The 17,492-nt window shown below is 37.7% G+C and overlaps 1 protein-coding gene and 1 pseudogene across 3 annotated transcripts in view; one reads left to right on the top strand and one right to left on the bottom strand.

Moving 5' to 3' along the window:
- Positions 1–6,226, bottom strand: part of GPR155 (G protein-coupled receptor 155) — a 42,584-nt gene extending 36,358 nt beyond the window's left edge. Inside the window, exons 1-3 of one of the 3 annotated variants that reach the window (XM_012753380.3) lie at positions 6,015–6,226; positions 5,635–5,849; positions 1,616–2,112 (exon numbers count right to left, since the gene is read on the bottom strand). In XM_012753380.3, the coding sequence (XP_012608834.2) occupies positions 1,616–2,081 (466 nt within the window). In that variant the 5' untranslated portion in view covers positions 2,082–2,112; positions 5,635–5,849; positions 6,015–6,226. Of the gene's footprint in view, positions 1–1,615; positions 2,113–2,403; positions 5,592–5,634; positions 5,850–6,014 lie in introns of those variants that run through there. The other 2 variants (XM_012753374.3, XM_012753373.2) reach the window with 2 other exon arrangements.
- A 1,310-nt stretch (positions 6,227–7,536) lies between these two features.
- On the top strand, positions 7,537–8,276 carry LOC105865060 (thyroid transcription factor 1-associated protein 26 pseudogene; annotated as a pseudogene).
- Positions 8,277–17,492: the final 9,216 nt, after the last annotated feature.

The raw sequence follows: 17,492 nt of genomic DNA on the forward strand, positions 1-17,492 counted from the left end.
TAGTTATAGGCTTACTAATCTACGAGAGCGTGAAACTATATCCTCTAGTTCATGTCTAAAGTAAGATATAGTAATATTTATTAGATATTTAACACTATGGTATGAAGACACTTCTAAAGTCCTTATACTATAATACCTTGACAAATTTACATTATTAATGCTCCCAAGGAAATAAACACAATAACTCCTTGCTCTTTTATTTCCAAGTCTTTATTTCATTTTAAAATTCAATAAGGAACACCTGTCTAGTTTCTATTTGCAGCTCAATTATCAATATCCTAGTGTTTCCTCTCTCTTAAATCTCCCCCTTACAGATATTTGATTTCTTAGATATTTCTCTTTTTCTGGTAAGCAAGATGGAGGAAGGTTAAAGGTAGAGAAAGGTGAAAGTATAGTTCGCTAGAATCTTTTCGGTGGCAGTGGTGAAATAAGTTGAGGGTAGGGGAAGAGGAAAAAACTACTGGAAAGAAACTTGGAAGTTAATGATAGATTTCAGTTGTACACTTTAATAGGTTCCACTCAAGTCTCTGCACAGAAGACATATCATCAGAGAGTCCGTCACTGTCCACCCTACCTCAAGTAGCACCTTCTCATTCCTATCCCTCTAAACTACTTTATTTATTTTTATGGCCCTTGTCACCACCTGAAATGATTTTAACTTTATTTATTTGTCCATTAAAATATAAATTCACTATGGGCAAGAACTTTGTTCGCAGGCATATTCCCAGCAGCTAGCACAGTCACTGGTATATAACAGTTCCCTATGAGTGAATAAATAAATATATCTACAATATTCAGGTTCTCACATTATGATACATGATCCAAGTACACATAACTTTAATTTAAAAATATAAAAAAGTAGTTACTAGGTATGCATTTTCTTGGTGGCAAAGTATTCTAAGAAGTAGAATGTTTTCTTTCAAGATATCCCAACATCCCAAATTGGTATGTTTACTGTCTCATCAGGAACAAATACACACATAGAAAGATTAAAATTAGGCTGCTTAAAGAGTCAGAAAGGTAAAAAAGAGTAAATGTAAAAGGTAAAAAAGAGAAAGGTAAAAAAAGTAAAAAAAAATCCATCACTATTTTGTTTTTAAACAAGAAATTGACTTCAACTAAAATACACTAAAATTTTGAATAATGAGCTCAAAAACAATTTTAATGTAAAAAAAGATATATTCCAGATGGTAAGAGAAACAAGAGGGGAAAATTACTCATAAATTCTCAATACTAACATTTAATAATGACTATTTTAATACAGACATAAGCCTATTCTTTTTACATAATTTAAATCAGAATCAAATCCCTTCTGAAAATTAAACTTTTCATATACAGTTACTGAGAAGAAAAAGAATACTATTAGAAAAACTACTCACAAAGATTACTAGGATATGATCATTTAAGTAGATGATTCAAGGATCCTCAAACTCTGAAGTTGAGGAAAAAATATAATTCATCCCAATTTAGGCATATTTGAGAAAAAAATTAAAGATTTCTTAGATACAAGAGTAGGCATCTGCCGCTAACAAAGGCTTAAATTAAAAGCTTATATTTTGTTACCTCCTAAACCACTTGAATTTTTTAAAATCTTGAAAAATAAAAAACAACTTACCTATAGGGTATCCCAATGCAAAGTCATTACTTTGTGTAGCAAATATAGGAAATAGTCCGGCTTTGCTAAATCGACTATCAGGACTGGCAACCAATAAGGTTAATACACATACAATGAAAAATACAGAAGCTTTGGCAATTAAGATACTATATAGGAAAGACCAATCCACATTGGAAAAATTAAGTACAACCATGTTTTTGAATAATAAAGCTGGAAGTGCAAATCTGGAGACAAAATTTCCCAGTCCTTTGGCCTGTGTTGATGTTATGACATTGGCCCTTCCTGCTATGTAGCCACAAAGGACTATGCCAAAGCATTCTAGTAAGGCTGGAAAAAGCCTTGTTATTGACATTGAAGGTGGGTCATTAGTGGAATTAAATCCATGTGGTACTGTTGTAGGCAAAATCTTGGTCATATTGACTGCAAGGGTCAAGTTCTCTGCAGGTAACTCAGAAAAGGAATTCATTTTCTCTCAACCTCCAACTCCAACCAGATCTCTGGAAAAAAAGGAACAACGATTCAGTGTGACAATAAGAATTTTAGTTGAAATGTTACACTGGGAAACCTAGATTTATTTATCTTCTAGAATGGCTAAATGAATATACATACTCTCAGCTACCATCAGGGAAAAATACAATGGAAAAAAAAAGTGGGGGGTTGCTAACAATAACCTCTTTACTCTCAAAGGTAGTTCAACTCAACATTATATATGTTGTTGTTCTATATTCAGTATCAGACATGAGTAAAATAAGATCCACAGATATGACAGCCTCAGTCCTGCCCTATACCTCTCTCCAGGGATCCACAGTTGAGCTCTGTCAGGTGGATAAGAGCATGGGGTCCACAGAGTCTCTGCTGAATGTCCACCTGCATCCAAATTCTTCAGAAATTTCAGAAGTTCTCAGGGCTACATCAAGGAGTCACACTGGGACTAGAAAGTTCTTTCTAGCCTGTGGTCATACTTGAGTATAGGATAGGAAGAACAGTATAGTCAAGCGACTTTGAACCAATAAATTTTCTGTGCCTCACTTTCTTCTTTTGTGAAATGGCAGTAATAGTACCTACCTCATAGGAACTTGAGATTATTCAAGTAAAATCCTCAGAATCACATCTAGTATAGAGTAATCACTTAGCAAAGTTAAATATTTAAATCTTGGTAGAATATATGAGAAAGAAAGAAAAAATGATGGTATCTGACCAACCTACTTTTAGTTTCTTTTACACCAGCCTTGACACACTGGCCCCATAGTCCCTTTGTGCCTCAGGGACTTTGCACATTTGGCTCACTCTAAAATGTTCCTTTTCTCTACCCACCCACCTGCCACATTCCACATAGTTAACAACTTCTTATCCTCCAAATCATATAGTTCAGGTGTCACTGTATCAGGTAAGGCTTCTCTAACCACACAGCCAGGCCACGATCTTTTCTCAAATAGATTCTCATTGCTTACCTTCAGGCAACTTTTCTCAGTCTGCAATTATACTATGTATTAGAGTAACTACTTAATTTATGTCATCTCTTTTGCTAGACTGTAAATGTCACAGAAGCAGGGACTGCATGTTTTTATTCACTGTTGTGTCCCTAACATCTAGCAAAACATGTGGCACACAGGAGACACAACCATTTTTAATGAATGACTAAAATAATAACTTGCACATACATAAACCTTTTACCCTTTCATGAATCAGTGTTCTCTTTTAGGCGCTATCTAGTTCATGAACAGAAAAAAAAAGTTTTTTTCCAAATGATAAAGTACCCTGTTTTCCACTATACTAACAAGTCCAAGAACACAAAATGTGTCCTGAAATGTTCTAAAAATGTTCATAAAATGTTAAAGAACACAAAATGTGTTGTAAAATGTTCCAAAGATGTTCAGAAAATGCTAAAGCAAGGAACAAATTCTTTATGCTAACATTACAATAATTATCAACTCCCCTCTTGCTGCCAGGGACACAAATGCACAGGCGGTATGGATAGCTCTAAAATTAATCGGCTTTTATTAGTATTTAAAATTAATATGATGTCAATTATTAATTTCTAAGTGATTACTCTGAGTTTACCATCTAAAATGGCCTTATATAAGGTAGAAAGTAAAAAATGCATGCTTCCTGAAATTTACAATGCCCAGGTTAAGTTCTCAAACATCTACATCACATTAAAAAGACTTAGGTGGCAGGCCAGAGATTACCAACAACCGATACATGGGGGTGTGTAAGAGAATTTTCTCTGTGCTACCCTGGTATAAACCAAACCATTTAAAAACCTTACATTTAATCTGGATTAAGACAAGTATTTTTCTACCAGGATTAGACAGGAGTGGTCAATATAGTACACGAAACCTATAATACTTACTTAAAGTTTACCACATAAGCATCAAATTATATCCTGGGAAAGCTACTGGTTGGTACAAATACCCATACTTGAAATAAGGAGCTAGTAAACAATTAAACAAAGGTGTTAAACATTTTGCAACCTTAAGAAACATTCTTGAGTAGGCAGTGCTAAAGAAGTCCAGTCTTGTGATATTTTTCAAAAGTTCCCTATATTTTTTTGCCTGGAGTATTACTAACTTATACTGCCCACAACCCCTTATTTGTACCATATGAGCACATTCCAATACATTTTTTTACCCCACAGTTTTGACTAAAACTTTAACTCAGTGAAAAGAGTCAAACAGATTCTGAGCCTTATTACTTATCAACTCCTTGGGTAAGTTACTTAGCCTTCCTGAACCTTAGTTTCCTCAACTGTAAAATGAGAGTAAAAATATCCTTAGAGGCATATTGTGTGGATATAATATTTTATACACAGCTTATCACAAAGTAGGCTTTCAAGAAATGGTAGCAATTGCTACTAGGAGCCATAGTCCTAAAAATAATAAGAATGGTAAAAAAGTAAATCTTATGTTAGTTCTTCAAACATACTTGGTATTAAAGATCCTACAACCAAAAAAAAAAAAAAAAAAAAAGAGGGATGGGATGTGTCATAAAGTCATCAGGTTTTGTTTTATACCAAACAGTTAAGAGGAATTGAATTTAATTTAGTTTGATCTTAAATGGTTGCTAACAGTGAAGGGAGAGTTGTTCTTTTTCCTCAGGGTTATGGTCAGATAGTTATAGCGATGCCCAGGTTTAACTTTCAATTAGCTGAAAATGAAAACAACAACAAAACATTGAAAAGTAATCTGCCCCTCCCAAGAGGTTTCTTTTAATGTTTTTCAATATTATAAAAGCAATACCTGCTAACTGAGGAAAAAGTCAAAATAATCAAAAGCACTTATAAAGTTTTATCTCATCCTAGTAGGGGAAGAAAATATGCTTTCTAAAGCATTATTTTAAAATGAACAGGAACTACGGCAAAGGAAGTTTTAAAAAAATTACCTCCAGTCTTTTCATCTGTGAAAACAAGGTTTATTACAGAACAAACAAGTTGACCTGTCACAGTAAAAGACCACTCACTGGGGCAGGAACTGGAGAAACGCTACTGTATATATTAAAACAAACCGCTCCTGGCCACTTCATATTTGGCTTAAACATCAATGAACCACTGAAATTGTAAAAGACTGCTATTATTAAGTGAAAATGGGAGTGAATGGAGAGTTGATTAACTTCAAGAAGAAAGCTTTAAACTCTTAGGTTCTTTCTCAAACACCCAATATCCTTTATCCCCTGGGAAAAAGCAAAATACAGTGTGATACTACTAGAGCACTCTTCAACATCAACAGTCACAACATTCACCCACTCCCACCTACTTGCAGGGGGCCAAATGTCCTCCCTAGAGACCCAGTGTAGGGAGCTCTGAGCACTGCCTCCTTCCCTTGTCTGCAGGGACAGACTTTGGCCCTGCAAGATAAAAGGTGCAGAAAGTCCTTAACCAAATTGGCTGCCCAGAGAGCAGCTGCCACTCAACGCCTAGGAAGGCAGTAGTGGAAGTGGAAAGGCAGCCTGGGGTCTGTGCCCAGGAAAAAGTCGTCGCTCAGTTTCCCTGGGCATGGAATCCCAATGTCATGGTAACTAACCGTGCAAAAAGGGGTAGAGAGAAAATTTGGCTCAACGTTCCAGGTGCCTGGGCCACCCTCCAGATAAAGGGAAGAGTCCGAGAATGACAGGGTGGACGCACGTGCAGTGGGGAGCTTCCCAAACTGGGGACGGCAGTTCTGTCCCCGGAGGGGACACGCCACCTCTACCCCTGTGCAAGCCTTCCCGGTGGTCTCACACGTTCCAAACGCAGGCGCTGTGGGGCAGAGACAGGCAGGTTCAGGCAGCGGGCCGCGGAGCCAGGGCGCAGAGGGTCGGGCACTGCCCACCTGCCCAGATCCGAGGGGCGGGGGTGTGGTACCCGGTGCCCACAAGGCCAAGCCAGGACAGGGCAGGTCCGCGCCCTGGGGGTCCATCTCACCTGCTTCGTCTGCAGCCCTGGGGCCGCGCGGAGAAGGGAGTCGGTGCTCGCAGAGGGCCAAGCAGGGAGCAAATCACTGTCATCTCCCGCCCCCAGCCCTCTTCGCTGAGCGCTGCCGGGTGCCAGCTGCAGCAGCCCAGGCACGTTCCGAGAAAGTGGGGTTGCGGGTTAGCTGCTGCGGCCCTGTCAGCTCCTCCCGGCCCGGCCGCGAGGCCCCGCCTTCGCCCCGCCCTGTATCCCCGCCCCCGGCATAAAGCCTTGAGACACAGGCCTCGGTCCAACCCTCAGGCCCCGCCTACAGCCCCAGCCGTGGTCACATGGCCCTGCCCCGTCCTCAGGCCCCGCCCATAGCCTAGAGCCTCTGAGGCACACGTTCCTCAAAGCCGCCCTCAGGCCCCGCCCCCCTCCTCAGCCTTTGAACAGCACGGTCCCCGGCCCCGCCCTGCCGGCTGCGAGCCGCCCACCGCTGTCCTCCGGCTGTGGGACTTCCGGCCGCGCGGCTCCCGCAAAATGGCGGCCTCCGTGGGGGATTCTCTGTCTTGTTTTCCTCCCTAAATCAGTCGCTGAGTCTTGTCGTATTTCTGCGTAACCCGAGTCTTGTGTGATCCGCCAGTTCCTCTTGGTTACCCTAGTCCTTTTTATAATCGAGTTTAAAAGCAAGGACTTAAAATCAGACCTGGGTCAAAATCCTACCTTCCACGTTTCCCATGGTAGTGTGACCTTGACCTTCCTAAACCAAGAGATTAAAATGACTAAAGCTTTAGCCCTGTACTTGATTTAAACTAAGCCCCCCTGTCCGTGACTGCTTGTACAGTATTTCTGTTGCGGGGAAACTACATGCATATCTCTGCAGTGTACCCAGAGGAAACTGGTTGTATTGATGGAAAATTTCCAGAGCGTTTTGAATTGAAGGTATCCCGAATACAGTGCTCCACTTTGAAACCTGAAGAAACCCTGTAGTTGAATTAGCCTTTCGGAATAAAAATTATTCCAAATTTTAAAATATTCATACTTTAATCCCACTTAATATCTTAAGCATTTGTCCTTTACAATCATCTACTTTGCTTTGCATCTTAAACTTTTCTGTCTGGCAACTTCAGTGTCTTCCGATCATCTTGGCAGTTTTAGTGCAAAGATACAAAACTATATGGCATACTAAGAAAAATCACAGTAAGCTAAGGGTAAGTTAAAGGATCTGAAACTTAGGAGGAAATGAATAGAAATTGAAGCTATAGAAAAGGCATGCCTTCTGTTCCTGTTCAACTTTCTTTTGTTCTCTGTCTTCACTTTTAACTGCCTGTTTCCGTTGAACATGGCTACTTTTTAAGGAAAAATGTGAACATCTCAATTATTTTAAGGTGAAAAGGATTTCTGTTTAGAAAGTAGGAAGATTAATTCAATTAAATAAATGCTTATTGAGCTTTGACTATGAGGAGAAAATTAGAAGATAGGCCTGGAAAGGTAGCTTGTCAGATGTTCCTTAGCTTATTTAGTCTTAGAACTTAAACCTTGGTCTGTGGAAATGGCGCTGGTGAGGCTGGCACAAGGGCGATGGAAGAGGGGTTGGGGGACACATGGTGAAGAGGGTTCTTTGGTCAGATTCAGGAATAAGAATGTGAAACAGAGGATATGGTGGCCTAACTATTTGCATGGCTTCGTGGGGAGTGTTTGCAAGGGACAAGGCTTTGTGTTTCAAAGAAAACTGAAGATTCAGCAAAATTACAAGAAATGGTTATGGAAGAAAGAGAAGGCTTAAATATCACAGGAATCCCAATTCAAAGATTGATAGCCAGATCATCTGAAACATCTCTATTTAGCTGAAGAGGAAAGACTCAGAAAGCAACTAAGAAAAGTTGACCAACCTTTGTCAGAAGAGCAAGTCGACCAGCCTTTGCCTGAAGAACAATGTAGCAATTACCAGGCTTTGTCTGAAGACCAGTGTAGCTTTAACCAGCCTCAGCCAGAAAAACAATGTAAACTCCTTTACTATTCCAATGAAAAATAAAAAGAAAACATCAAATCAAAAAGCACAAGAAGAATATGAACAGGTACAAGCTAAGTATGCTGCTAAGAAACAAGAATTTGAGAGGAGGAAACAAGAGAGAAGCTGAAAGGTGCTACAAAAAGAAGAAAATGGAAGTGTTCAAAATATCGAGTAAAAAGACTAAAAAGGGCCAACCAAACTTGAATTTACAGATGGAGTATCTTCTTCAAAAAATATAAGAAAAAAATCAAATCAGATATTTTTTTCCTTACAGGTGAAAATGTCTGCTGTCTATTGAGTTCTTTTGTATGTGTAATGGGTACCTCCTAACAATGAACTTGATTTGTCAACATAAACTGGATTTCTAAACTGTACTAAATATAAAATGTCCCCAATATTTTTGTTCATGTATAGAAACTTCTATATGTGATCTACATAATAAGACATGTTTCTTATTTATTTGCCTCTGACAGAAAACTGGCCTGAAAAACTGAAAGAACCTTCAATTTGGGAGACAAGCTCAAGCATGTAATACTTTTGTACCATATGAAATTTGTATGAAATAAAATGTTTGAAAAAAACTTAAACCTTATCTTTTGACCACAGTAAAGCCATTTAATATTTTTTCACAGGAACAAGTCATAATGATCACACTATTTTTGGATGTGTCATCTGGAAGCTTTCCCAGAATTAGCTGAAAGAGCATGAAAGCAAGAAAAAGTGTGGCGACTTTGGGAAGAACCAAGTTATAAGGAAATGAAGACCTACTCTGGAGTGATGACAGTGAAAAGAATGGAATAAGCCTGAGAGAAATTACAAAAGAATTAGTGAGACTCAATTACTGATGGAGCTAGAGATGAGGAAGGACTTGATGAACCTATGTATGTATTTCCTCATCCATTACAATAAAGAAAACGAATTGTGTTGGGGAGCTTCTAATATCCTTTCCAGACCTAAAATCTCATCATTTTCTATCATTATGTTATCTAAAGATGAGGAAGAAATATTTCAAAGGGGGAAGCAGTTATAAGGAAAAGATAATGAATTTGGTTTTAGACCTAAAATCTAAAACCTTGAGAAATTATCTAGTTCAGTTTTCTCTCTTGAAGTTATCATCCTCTCCATTCAAGGCCCTAGGAGATTAAGCAATTGGTCTGAGTACTCCCAGCTAGTCAGTAGGAATGAGAAGAAAAGCTCTCACTGTCCCATGAACTAACTGCTCATAACAGCATCAGCACATGTATGCAGAGACTTCAGGTAAACCCCTAGAGAGAACACAGAAGCTCAAGAGACAGAGCAGAGCTAAAGATGTGGTTTAAAGAGACATCAACATGGAGTAGATGAGTCTTCTGAGAAGAGCAGCTAGTGGAAGGAAACTATAGGAAAAAAGTGTACACAGAGATGAAAGACTTCATTAAAAGTCATCCTTAGATAAGCAATTACCGATAAATGCTGTAAGAAAATAATTTAATTCCATTATCATATCTGAGAGATGATGAACTATACTATACTATAAACTAAAAATTATGCAGAACAATGGAGGAACAACTGTAAATTAATCTTAATTTCTACTTACAAATAAATGGGACCTATAGCCTTCAAACACATTGATACTCCCATTTCCCTCAACTCCAGCTGATCAAAATTGACGGGAGGAATAAACCAAGTGGTTTAATATAATGACGAGGGTCATATAAAATATATGTTGAGGCAATATGATGTACATGTAGATTCCTGGTAAATTTTACTTTTTAAAATTACTTCATTTTTCCAAAATGAAGTAATTCTAATTTTTTTCCTGATTATGAAAATAATAAATAACAATTATAAAATATTCAGATGATATAGATAAGGGAATGAAGAAAATGCAAATCACACCTATAGGTAACTTAGGTTAATCTTTTACTATGTATCATTTTTTCTAGGCAACTATAAATTATATAAGAAAAACAGGATTATACAATACATATGACTTTTTATCACATAATTTTTAGTAAGCCTTTTCATTTAATAATGTATCATTAAAATTATTATTCATATAGATAGATCTATTTCATAATTTTTAATGCCTGTTGGGTATTCCCTAGTGAAATTTTGAGGGTGATCTTCCTTGAAAAAGTAGAAATTCTGGGCCATCTGTAAAATCTAATCAAAGTTGGGTAAAGAAGACCAAGACAAAAGAGTGGCTTAAAATGTGCTATTTAACTATGTGTAATACCATGTCAAATTTCTTTGAAAACAGTTTGTTTCTTTAAAATGCCCCACCCATTCCCAACAGCACCATTTTCTCTTTAGGGACCCATGTGTTTCCAGAGAAGTTGATTTCACTCTGCTTTTGAGGGGGTAATGTAACTAACCTAGGCTATTCAATCAGTACATTCCATCTCTTTGGACTTAATGATTGAGTCAGAGTGGGCATTGACCCTACAGTAGTTTAATAGAATGACTGTCAGGACTTTTGCAGAGAATGCTGATGTTCTCTTTCTTGGTGGACAAGAGGAAGATGCTGACAGACATCTTGGAACCATGAGAAAAGTCAGTCTTTGAAAGACACAGAGACCAAGATAGGTACAGTAGAGAGAAGGAAATGAACAGGGACCATGGACTTTTTATTAATGTGAACCAGTCAGTTTTCTTTATGATTTAAACAAGTTTGAGTTGGGTTTTCTATTACTTAAAATCAAAAGCATAGGAAAAAATGCCAAAAGAAAATGCCAACAATGATTATACTGAGTGGTAAGAATACACATGATTTTTAATTCTTTTCTGTGTAGAAAAGTTCCCAAAATTTTTACCAAAAAAATATGTATTAATTTTATCAGGAAGTTCTGAAATAAGTCATAAATTATATATTTTGGTTATATGGAAACAGTGAATAATACCTAATAATAATCTTCTAAAACAAACTTTAAAACTACTATCATGTATTAACCCAGGTAGGTACACAAAATCCACCCATAAAATAGAATGATTTAAGAGCACTGATATGGTATAGTATATAGAACTTAGAGAAGGCAAAGGCCTTGTTTTTGTTAATCTTTGTATCCCCATTTAAAATAATACTTTCCCTGACATATGGTGGTCCATATATGGCTTTTGAATGATTTAATAAAACATAATTGCCTACCAGCTATCTAGGAAGTTAAAGTGCACTTCTATTCAATGGGAGTTATTAGATATAAGCAACTATGATATAGCTCTTTTGTAGTAGATTTTTTATTTTTTCCAGCTTTTCACTTGGCCTAATTTTATAGCCTAATTTAAATATTTCCCCAAAGTATTGACTTATTTTTGTTATTGTAAATGCTATAATTAAATAATTTAATTTCTAATCTGTCAAGATAAAATCCTGAAAATTATCTTTTAATTTAATACACATACATATGTGTGTGTGTTTGCATAAATATATAATAGCTTTTTTTCTCTCTTTCAATTTGCCACTGAAATATTCTCACAAAAGCAATAAAGGAGAGTGGAACCTGAACATCTCACCTGATTATTGACCTTGTTTTTGACCTCAGGCAGGGCTCAAATATGTTTAAATGAGCAGAGGCTTTTGTCTGGGCCAGGGCTTAAGAAGTTAGGCAGACAAATAATCCATCACGACCAAGTGGGCTTCATCCCAGACCTGCAGAGATGATTCAATGTACGCAAATCTATAAATGTAATTCACCACATAAATAGAAGCAAAAACAAAGACCATATGATGCTTTAAATAGATGCAGAAAAAGCATTTGACAAAATTCAATACCCTTTTATGATAAGAACACATAACAAAATAGGCATAGGCAAGACTTACCTAAAAATAATAAAAGCCATATATGACAAATCCACAGCCAACATCATACTGAATGGGGAAAAATTGAAAGCATTCCCACTTAGAACTGGAACCAGACAAGGCTGTCCTTTATCACCACTTCTATTCAACATAGTGCTGGAAGTCCTAGCTAGAGCAATCAGACAAGAGAAAGAAATCAAGGGCATCCAAATAGAGCAAAAGTGGTCAAACTATCACTCTTTGCTGACTATAGTATCTTATATCTAGAAAACCCCAAAGATTCTTCCATGAGACTACTGGAATTGATAAACAAATTCAGCAAACTCTCAGGTTACAAAATCAATGTACAGAAATCAGTAGTATTCCTATACGTCAACAACAGTCAAACTGAGAACCAAATAAAAGACTCAGTACCCTTCACAATAGCAGCAAAGAAAGTAAAATACCTAGGAATATATTTAACTTAGGAGGTAAAAGACCTCTACAGGGAGAATTAGGAAAGACTGAGGAGGGAAATAGGGGAGGACATAAACAGGTGGAAAACCACACCATGTTTATGGGTCGGTAGAATCAACATTGTTAAAATGTCTATACTACCCAAAGTGACCTACAGATTCAATGCAATCCCTATTAAAATACCAACATCATTTTTCACAGATATATAAAAAATAATTCTATACTTCATATGGAACCAGAGAAGACCCCATATAGCAAAAGCAACCTTAACCCTCTTAGTGCAGTGCACCGAAATATCGGGTTTTGCATCTAGGGCGAAAAGTGCGTCAGGCCGATACATCGGCTTCTACATAGTTAACAATAACGGCCCATCGCACTTTTCACTCTAGATGCAAAAGCCGATATTTCAGCCTGCCGCACTAAGAGGGTTAAACAAAAAGAACAAATTGGGAGGCATCAATTTACCAGACTTCAAGATATACTACAAGGCCATAGTAACTATAACAGCATGGTACTAGCACAAGAACAGAGACATAGACCAATGAACAGAACTGAGAACCCAGATATAAAATCATCCTCATATAGCCATGTAATCTTTGACAAAGCAGACAAAATCATACATTGGGGAAAAGAATCTTTATTTAATAAATGGTACTGGGATAACTGGATAGCCACATGTGGATGACTGAAACAGGATCCATACCTTTCACCTCTCACAAAAATCAATCTCATGGTGGATAACAGACTTAATTAAACCTAAGGCATGAAACTATAAGAATTCTAGAAGAAAATGTTGGAAAAACTCTTGTAGACATTAGCCTAGGCAAAGAATTTATGAAGAAGACCCCAAAAGCAATAATAGCAACAACAAAAATAAACAAATGGGACCTGATCAAATTAAAAAGCTTCTGTACAGCCAAGGAAACTATCATGAGAGCAAACAATCTACAGAATGGGAGAAAATATTCACGTTACACATCTGATAAAGGGCTGATAACTAGAATCTATATAGAACTCAGGAAAATCAGTAAGAAAAAGTAAAACAACAAAAAGTAGGCAAAAGATGTGAACAGAAACTTTCAAAAGAAGATAGACTAATGACTAACAAACATGAAAAAATGCTCAACATCTTTAATCATCAGGGAAATGCAAATCAAAATAACAATGATATATCTGTTATCCCCAGTGAGAATGGCCTTTATCAAAAAGTCCCCAAACAATAAATGCTGGTGTGGATGCAGAGAGATAAGAACACTCATACACTGCTGGTGGGACTGCAAACTAGTGCAACCTCTGTGGAAAGCAATATGGAGATACCTCAAAGAGACACAAGTTGAACTACCATTTGATCCAGCAATCCCATTACTGGGCATCTACCCAAAAGAACAAAAGACATTCTATAAAAAAGATATCTGCACTCAAATGTTTATAGCAGCATAATTCACAATTGCAAAGATGTGGAAACAACCCAAGTGCCTATCAATACATGAGTGGATCAATAAAATGTGGTATATGTATACCATGGAGTTCTACTCAGCCACAAAAAAACAATGGTGATACAGCATCTCTTGTATTATCCTGCATAGAGCTGGAACCCATTTTGCTAAGTGAAGTATCCCAAAAATGGAAAAATAAGCACATGTACTCACCAGCAAACTGGTATTAACTGATCAACATTTGAATGTATATATAATAATAACATTTATCAGGTGTCGGGCAGATGGGAGGGGGGAGGAGAAGATGGGTATATACACACCTAATAGGTGTGGTGCGCACTGTCTGGGGGATGGGCACACTTGAAGATCTGACTTGGGTGGGGCACGGGCAATATATGTAATCTAAACATTTGTGTCCCCGTAATGTGCTGAAATAAAAACAAATTTTTTAATAAATTTAAAAAAATGAAGTTAGGCAGAAAAACAATGAAATCAGAATCAGGTTATGAAACTGGAAGTTAAATCAGTGACTGAGATAAGATAGGCTGCAGAAACCATACAATAGAAGCATGATGACTTTGGGTGCCTCTACTAATGTGTTTCAAGACTTAGTTTCTTAATAGTTGTGGTTTTGTTTTGACCACATTTTTTTTTTTGAAAGGAGTTAGAGATCAGGAACATGAAAATGAAAGACAAAAACAAAATATTTGTTTCTACTCCTAGTTTGTTCATTTAAAAATGGGCTCACTGACAAATTTATTTAACAGGCAGTCTTTAAAGAAAGAATCTTATGACTGTGCAGAGCATTTTCTAATGTGAATAATGTCTAAGGTGAATAAGCTATTTAATAAAACTAACCAATTTTGTAAAATATAAAGAGGAAGTGGAGAAAACCTCAGATTTTAACCTTGACTCTGGGAGTAAGAAGGTTTTTAGCTGATTCTATTTAAAACATGGACAGAACTTTGGGGTAAATAGCTCAAAGAAAGGCTTTCACATCCTCAGCATGACAATTAAGCACATAACCTCAGTTGCATTCTCCTGGCTGAGTATTTCAAGGGCTCCAGTTCCCTTCCATCCTTGAAGTGGATAGGTCTTTTGTCTGTGTTGATTTCTGTAGTACCCTCAGTGTCTAGAACAGTGTGTGGCACACAGTAGGAACTTGATAAATATTTGTTGACCTACTAATTCTTAGAATACAAGCTAAACAAGTTGGTGAAGTTTCTGTATTTAGAGAATCACTTAAAATGGAAACACCTGCTCTTTCTTAGTCTGCTTCTTTTAACTATCAACAAAAGTGATGAAAAGTATCAGAGCTCAAGTCTATGTGGCAGCAGAGGAAGCAGATCATTTTATAAGTGACAGTGGCTGAAACAGAATAAATCACAGGGAATCATCATTGGCTGTGACGAAGACTAAATGTGATAAATAGTGTCACAATAATTAATTCTACAAATATTTAAATATCCTCAGAATTCCAAACATTATTTAGATTTTCCTTTACCCTAACACTTATGCAAGCTTTCCCTAGACCTTTCCAAAAAGTTGAAACAAGAAAGAAAACTCAAAACTTCTGAACTATAAAGAGCATTACCCAGGCCTAGCCACAAAAAGACCTGGGCACTGGATTTGGAGACTGTTGTTCTTAGAGAATAACATTAATAAAAGTAAGTTCCTCAGTGCAGTGCTAATTGCGGTCTGGGTTTTTATAATCTATAGCTAATAGAAGATTATAACTATATCAAGTCTAGCTTATTAGTCCTAACGGCCTCAAACCCTATCACATAGATTTATTATATTGATATATCTTTGAGGCAATAAGATGTTTATAGTAACGTTAAAATTTGATAAAAATTTCTAGAATATTCCTAAAAATTTCATTTCATCTGTTGTCTTGGTGGTTGGTCAAGGATTTTTTTGTTTTAACCCAGCAGTCTTTGTCAAACCAAGAACTAATATTAAAAGTTCAAGCCAGGCTGGGCGAGGTGGCTCACGCCTGTAATCCTAGCACTCTGGGAGGCCGAGGTTGGCGGATTGCTCGAGGTCAGGAGTTCGAAACCAGCCTGAGCAAGAGTGAGACCCCGTCTCTACTATAAATAGAAAGAAATTAATCGGCCAACTAATATATATAGAAAAAATTAGCCGGGTATGGTGGCACATGCCTGTAGTCCCAGCTACTTGGGAGGCTGAGGCAGGAGAATTGCTTGAGCCCAGGAGTTTGAGGTTGCTGTGAGCTAGGCTGATGCCACGGCACTCACTCTAGCCTGGGCAACAAAGCGGGACTCTGTCTCAAAAAAAAAAAAGTTCAAGCCCATGGCTGGGTGTGGTGGCTCACGCCTGTAATCCTAGCACTCTGGGAGGCCGAGGTGGGCAGATTGCTCGAGGTCAGGAGTTCGAAACCAGCCTGAGCAAGAGCGAGACCCTGTCACTACTATAAATAGAAAGAAATTAATTGGCCCACTAATATATATAGAAAAAATTAGCCAGGCATGGTGGCGCATGCCTGTAGTCCCAGCTACTCGGGAGGCTGAGGCAGAAGGATCATTTGAGCTCAGGAGTTTGAGGTTGCTGTGAGCTAGGCTGATGCCATGACACTCACTCTAGTCTAGACAACAAAGCAAGACTCTGTCTCAAAAAAAAAAAAAAAAAAAAGTTCAAGCCCAACATTTGCCCTAGTGGATTGAATCATCTCTCTTAGAGGCAAAAGGAGATTATCTCCAAGGGCAATTGAAACAGTTTTTAGATATCTTCAAACCACAAGCAGAGATGGCAGTGAAATTCAGAAGTACCTCTGTGAATTTCTCTCTTCTCAACCACTTTAATCACACCCATCAGCCAGGAGTATCAAAAACTAGAGTATGAAGGAAATGTTTGTCCAAAACAAGTTTGTCAAAAATCCTCCCGTTAACTTCTGAAGGTAGGGAGCAGGGAGGAGCATGACCTCTGTTACAGGTAGCTTAGCCTGTGTGAGGAGGAAAAAGCCACCATGGGAACAGCTAGGCAATTCAAACAATGTGGAACATCAGTAGAAGTAATCACAAGGTAACTGATGAAGGGAAATTTATCTCCGCAGCTCTTGGAAAGGGAAATAAGACAAGTTTTTATCAGTCCCATTGAGGCCAGGTGACCAATGGGAAGCTGTTGCCAAGGAGACAGCTGGCGCAGGGATTGTGCTCTAAGTACCCTTCTACAAAAAGATAAAGGGAGGAGCGTGAGGGTTCAGGCATTTCTTCCCATTTGACAATAGCTATTCCCTCCTCATTTCCTCTTTTAAGCTTCAGACTTGATGTGCTTCCAGGCATCTATCATTCTTACTCTTCCTCAGCATTTTCTCAGCTTCTCATTTCATTATTATTACTTGCTAGTGACTTGCTGCTAACAGGCTACCTTATTTGTTCAACATGATTTGCACATATGGGTTACTGGTGGAGAATCTAGGAAGGTCAAGTGCTCAAGTAGATGAAGAACATGGGGGCAGTCAAGAATCCAAAGGTCTGTCACAGAAGGTCTGTTCTCAACCAGGGCTTCATGCCAGTATCAGCTGGGAAAACATAGTTTAAAAAAATATAGATGCCAGGGAACCAGCTGGACTTACTAAATCATCATCACTAGAATCAGGTCCAAGGTCTATTTTTTTTTTTTTTTTTTCAGATTCTGCAGATGATTCTAATGCAAATTGCTGGTTAAAAGCTACTCACTCTGGGAATAAACTAGAAATCATAAATCTGTTTTAAGGGCAAGCAGGAATATTTGTCTTAGAGGAGGGCAACAATTTTTCCTAGAGTCACAGTACTCTCTGGGGAGAAATGTGTTCTCATTACAGA

This window comes from Microcebus murinus, chromosome 8 (assembly GCF_040939455.1).
Source record: "Microcebus murinus isolate Inina chromosome 8, M.murinus_Inina_mat1.0, whole genome shotgun sequence".
In the NCBI taxonomy this organism is placed as follows: domain Eukaryota; kingdom Metazoa; phylum Chordata; class Mammalia; order Primates; family Cheirogaleidae; genus Microcebus; species Microcebus murinus.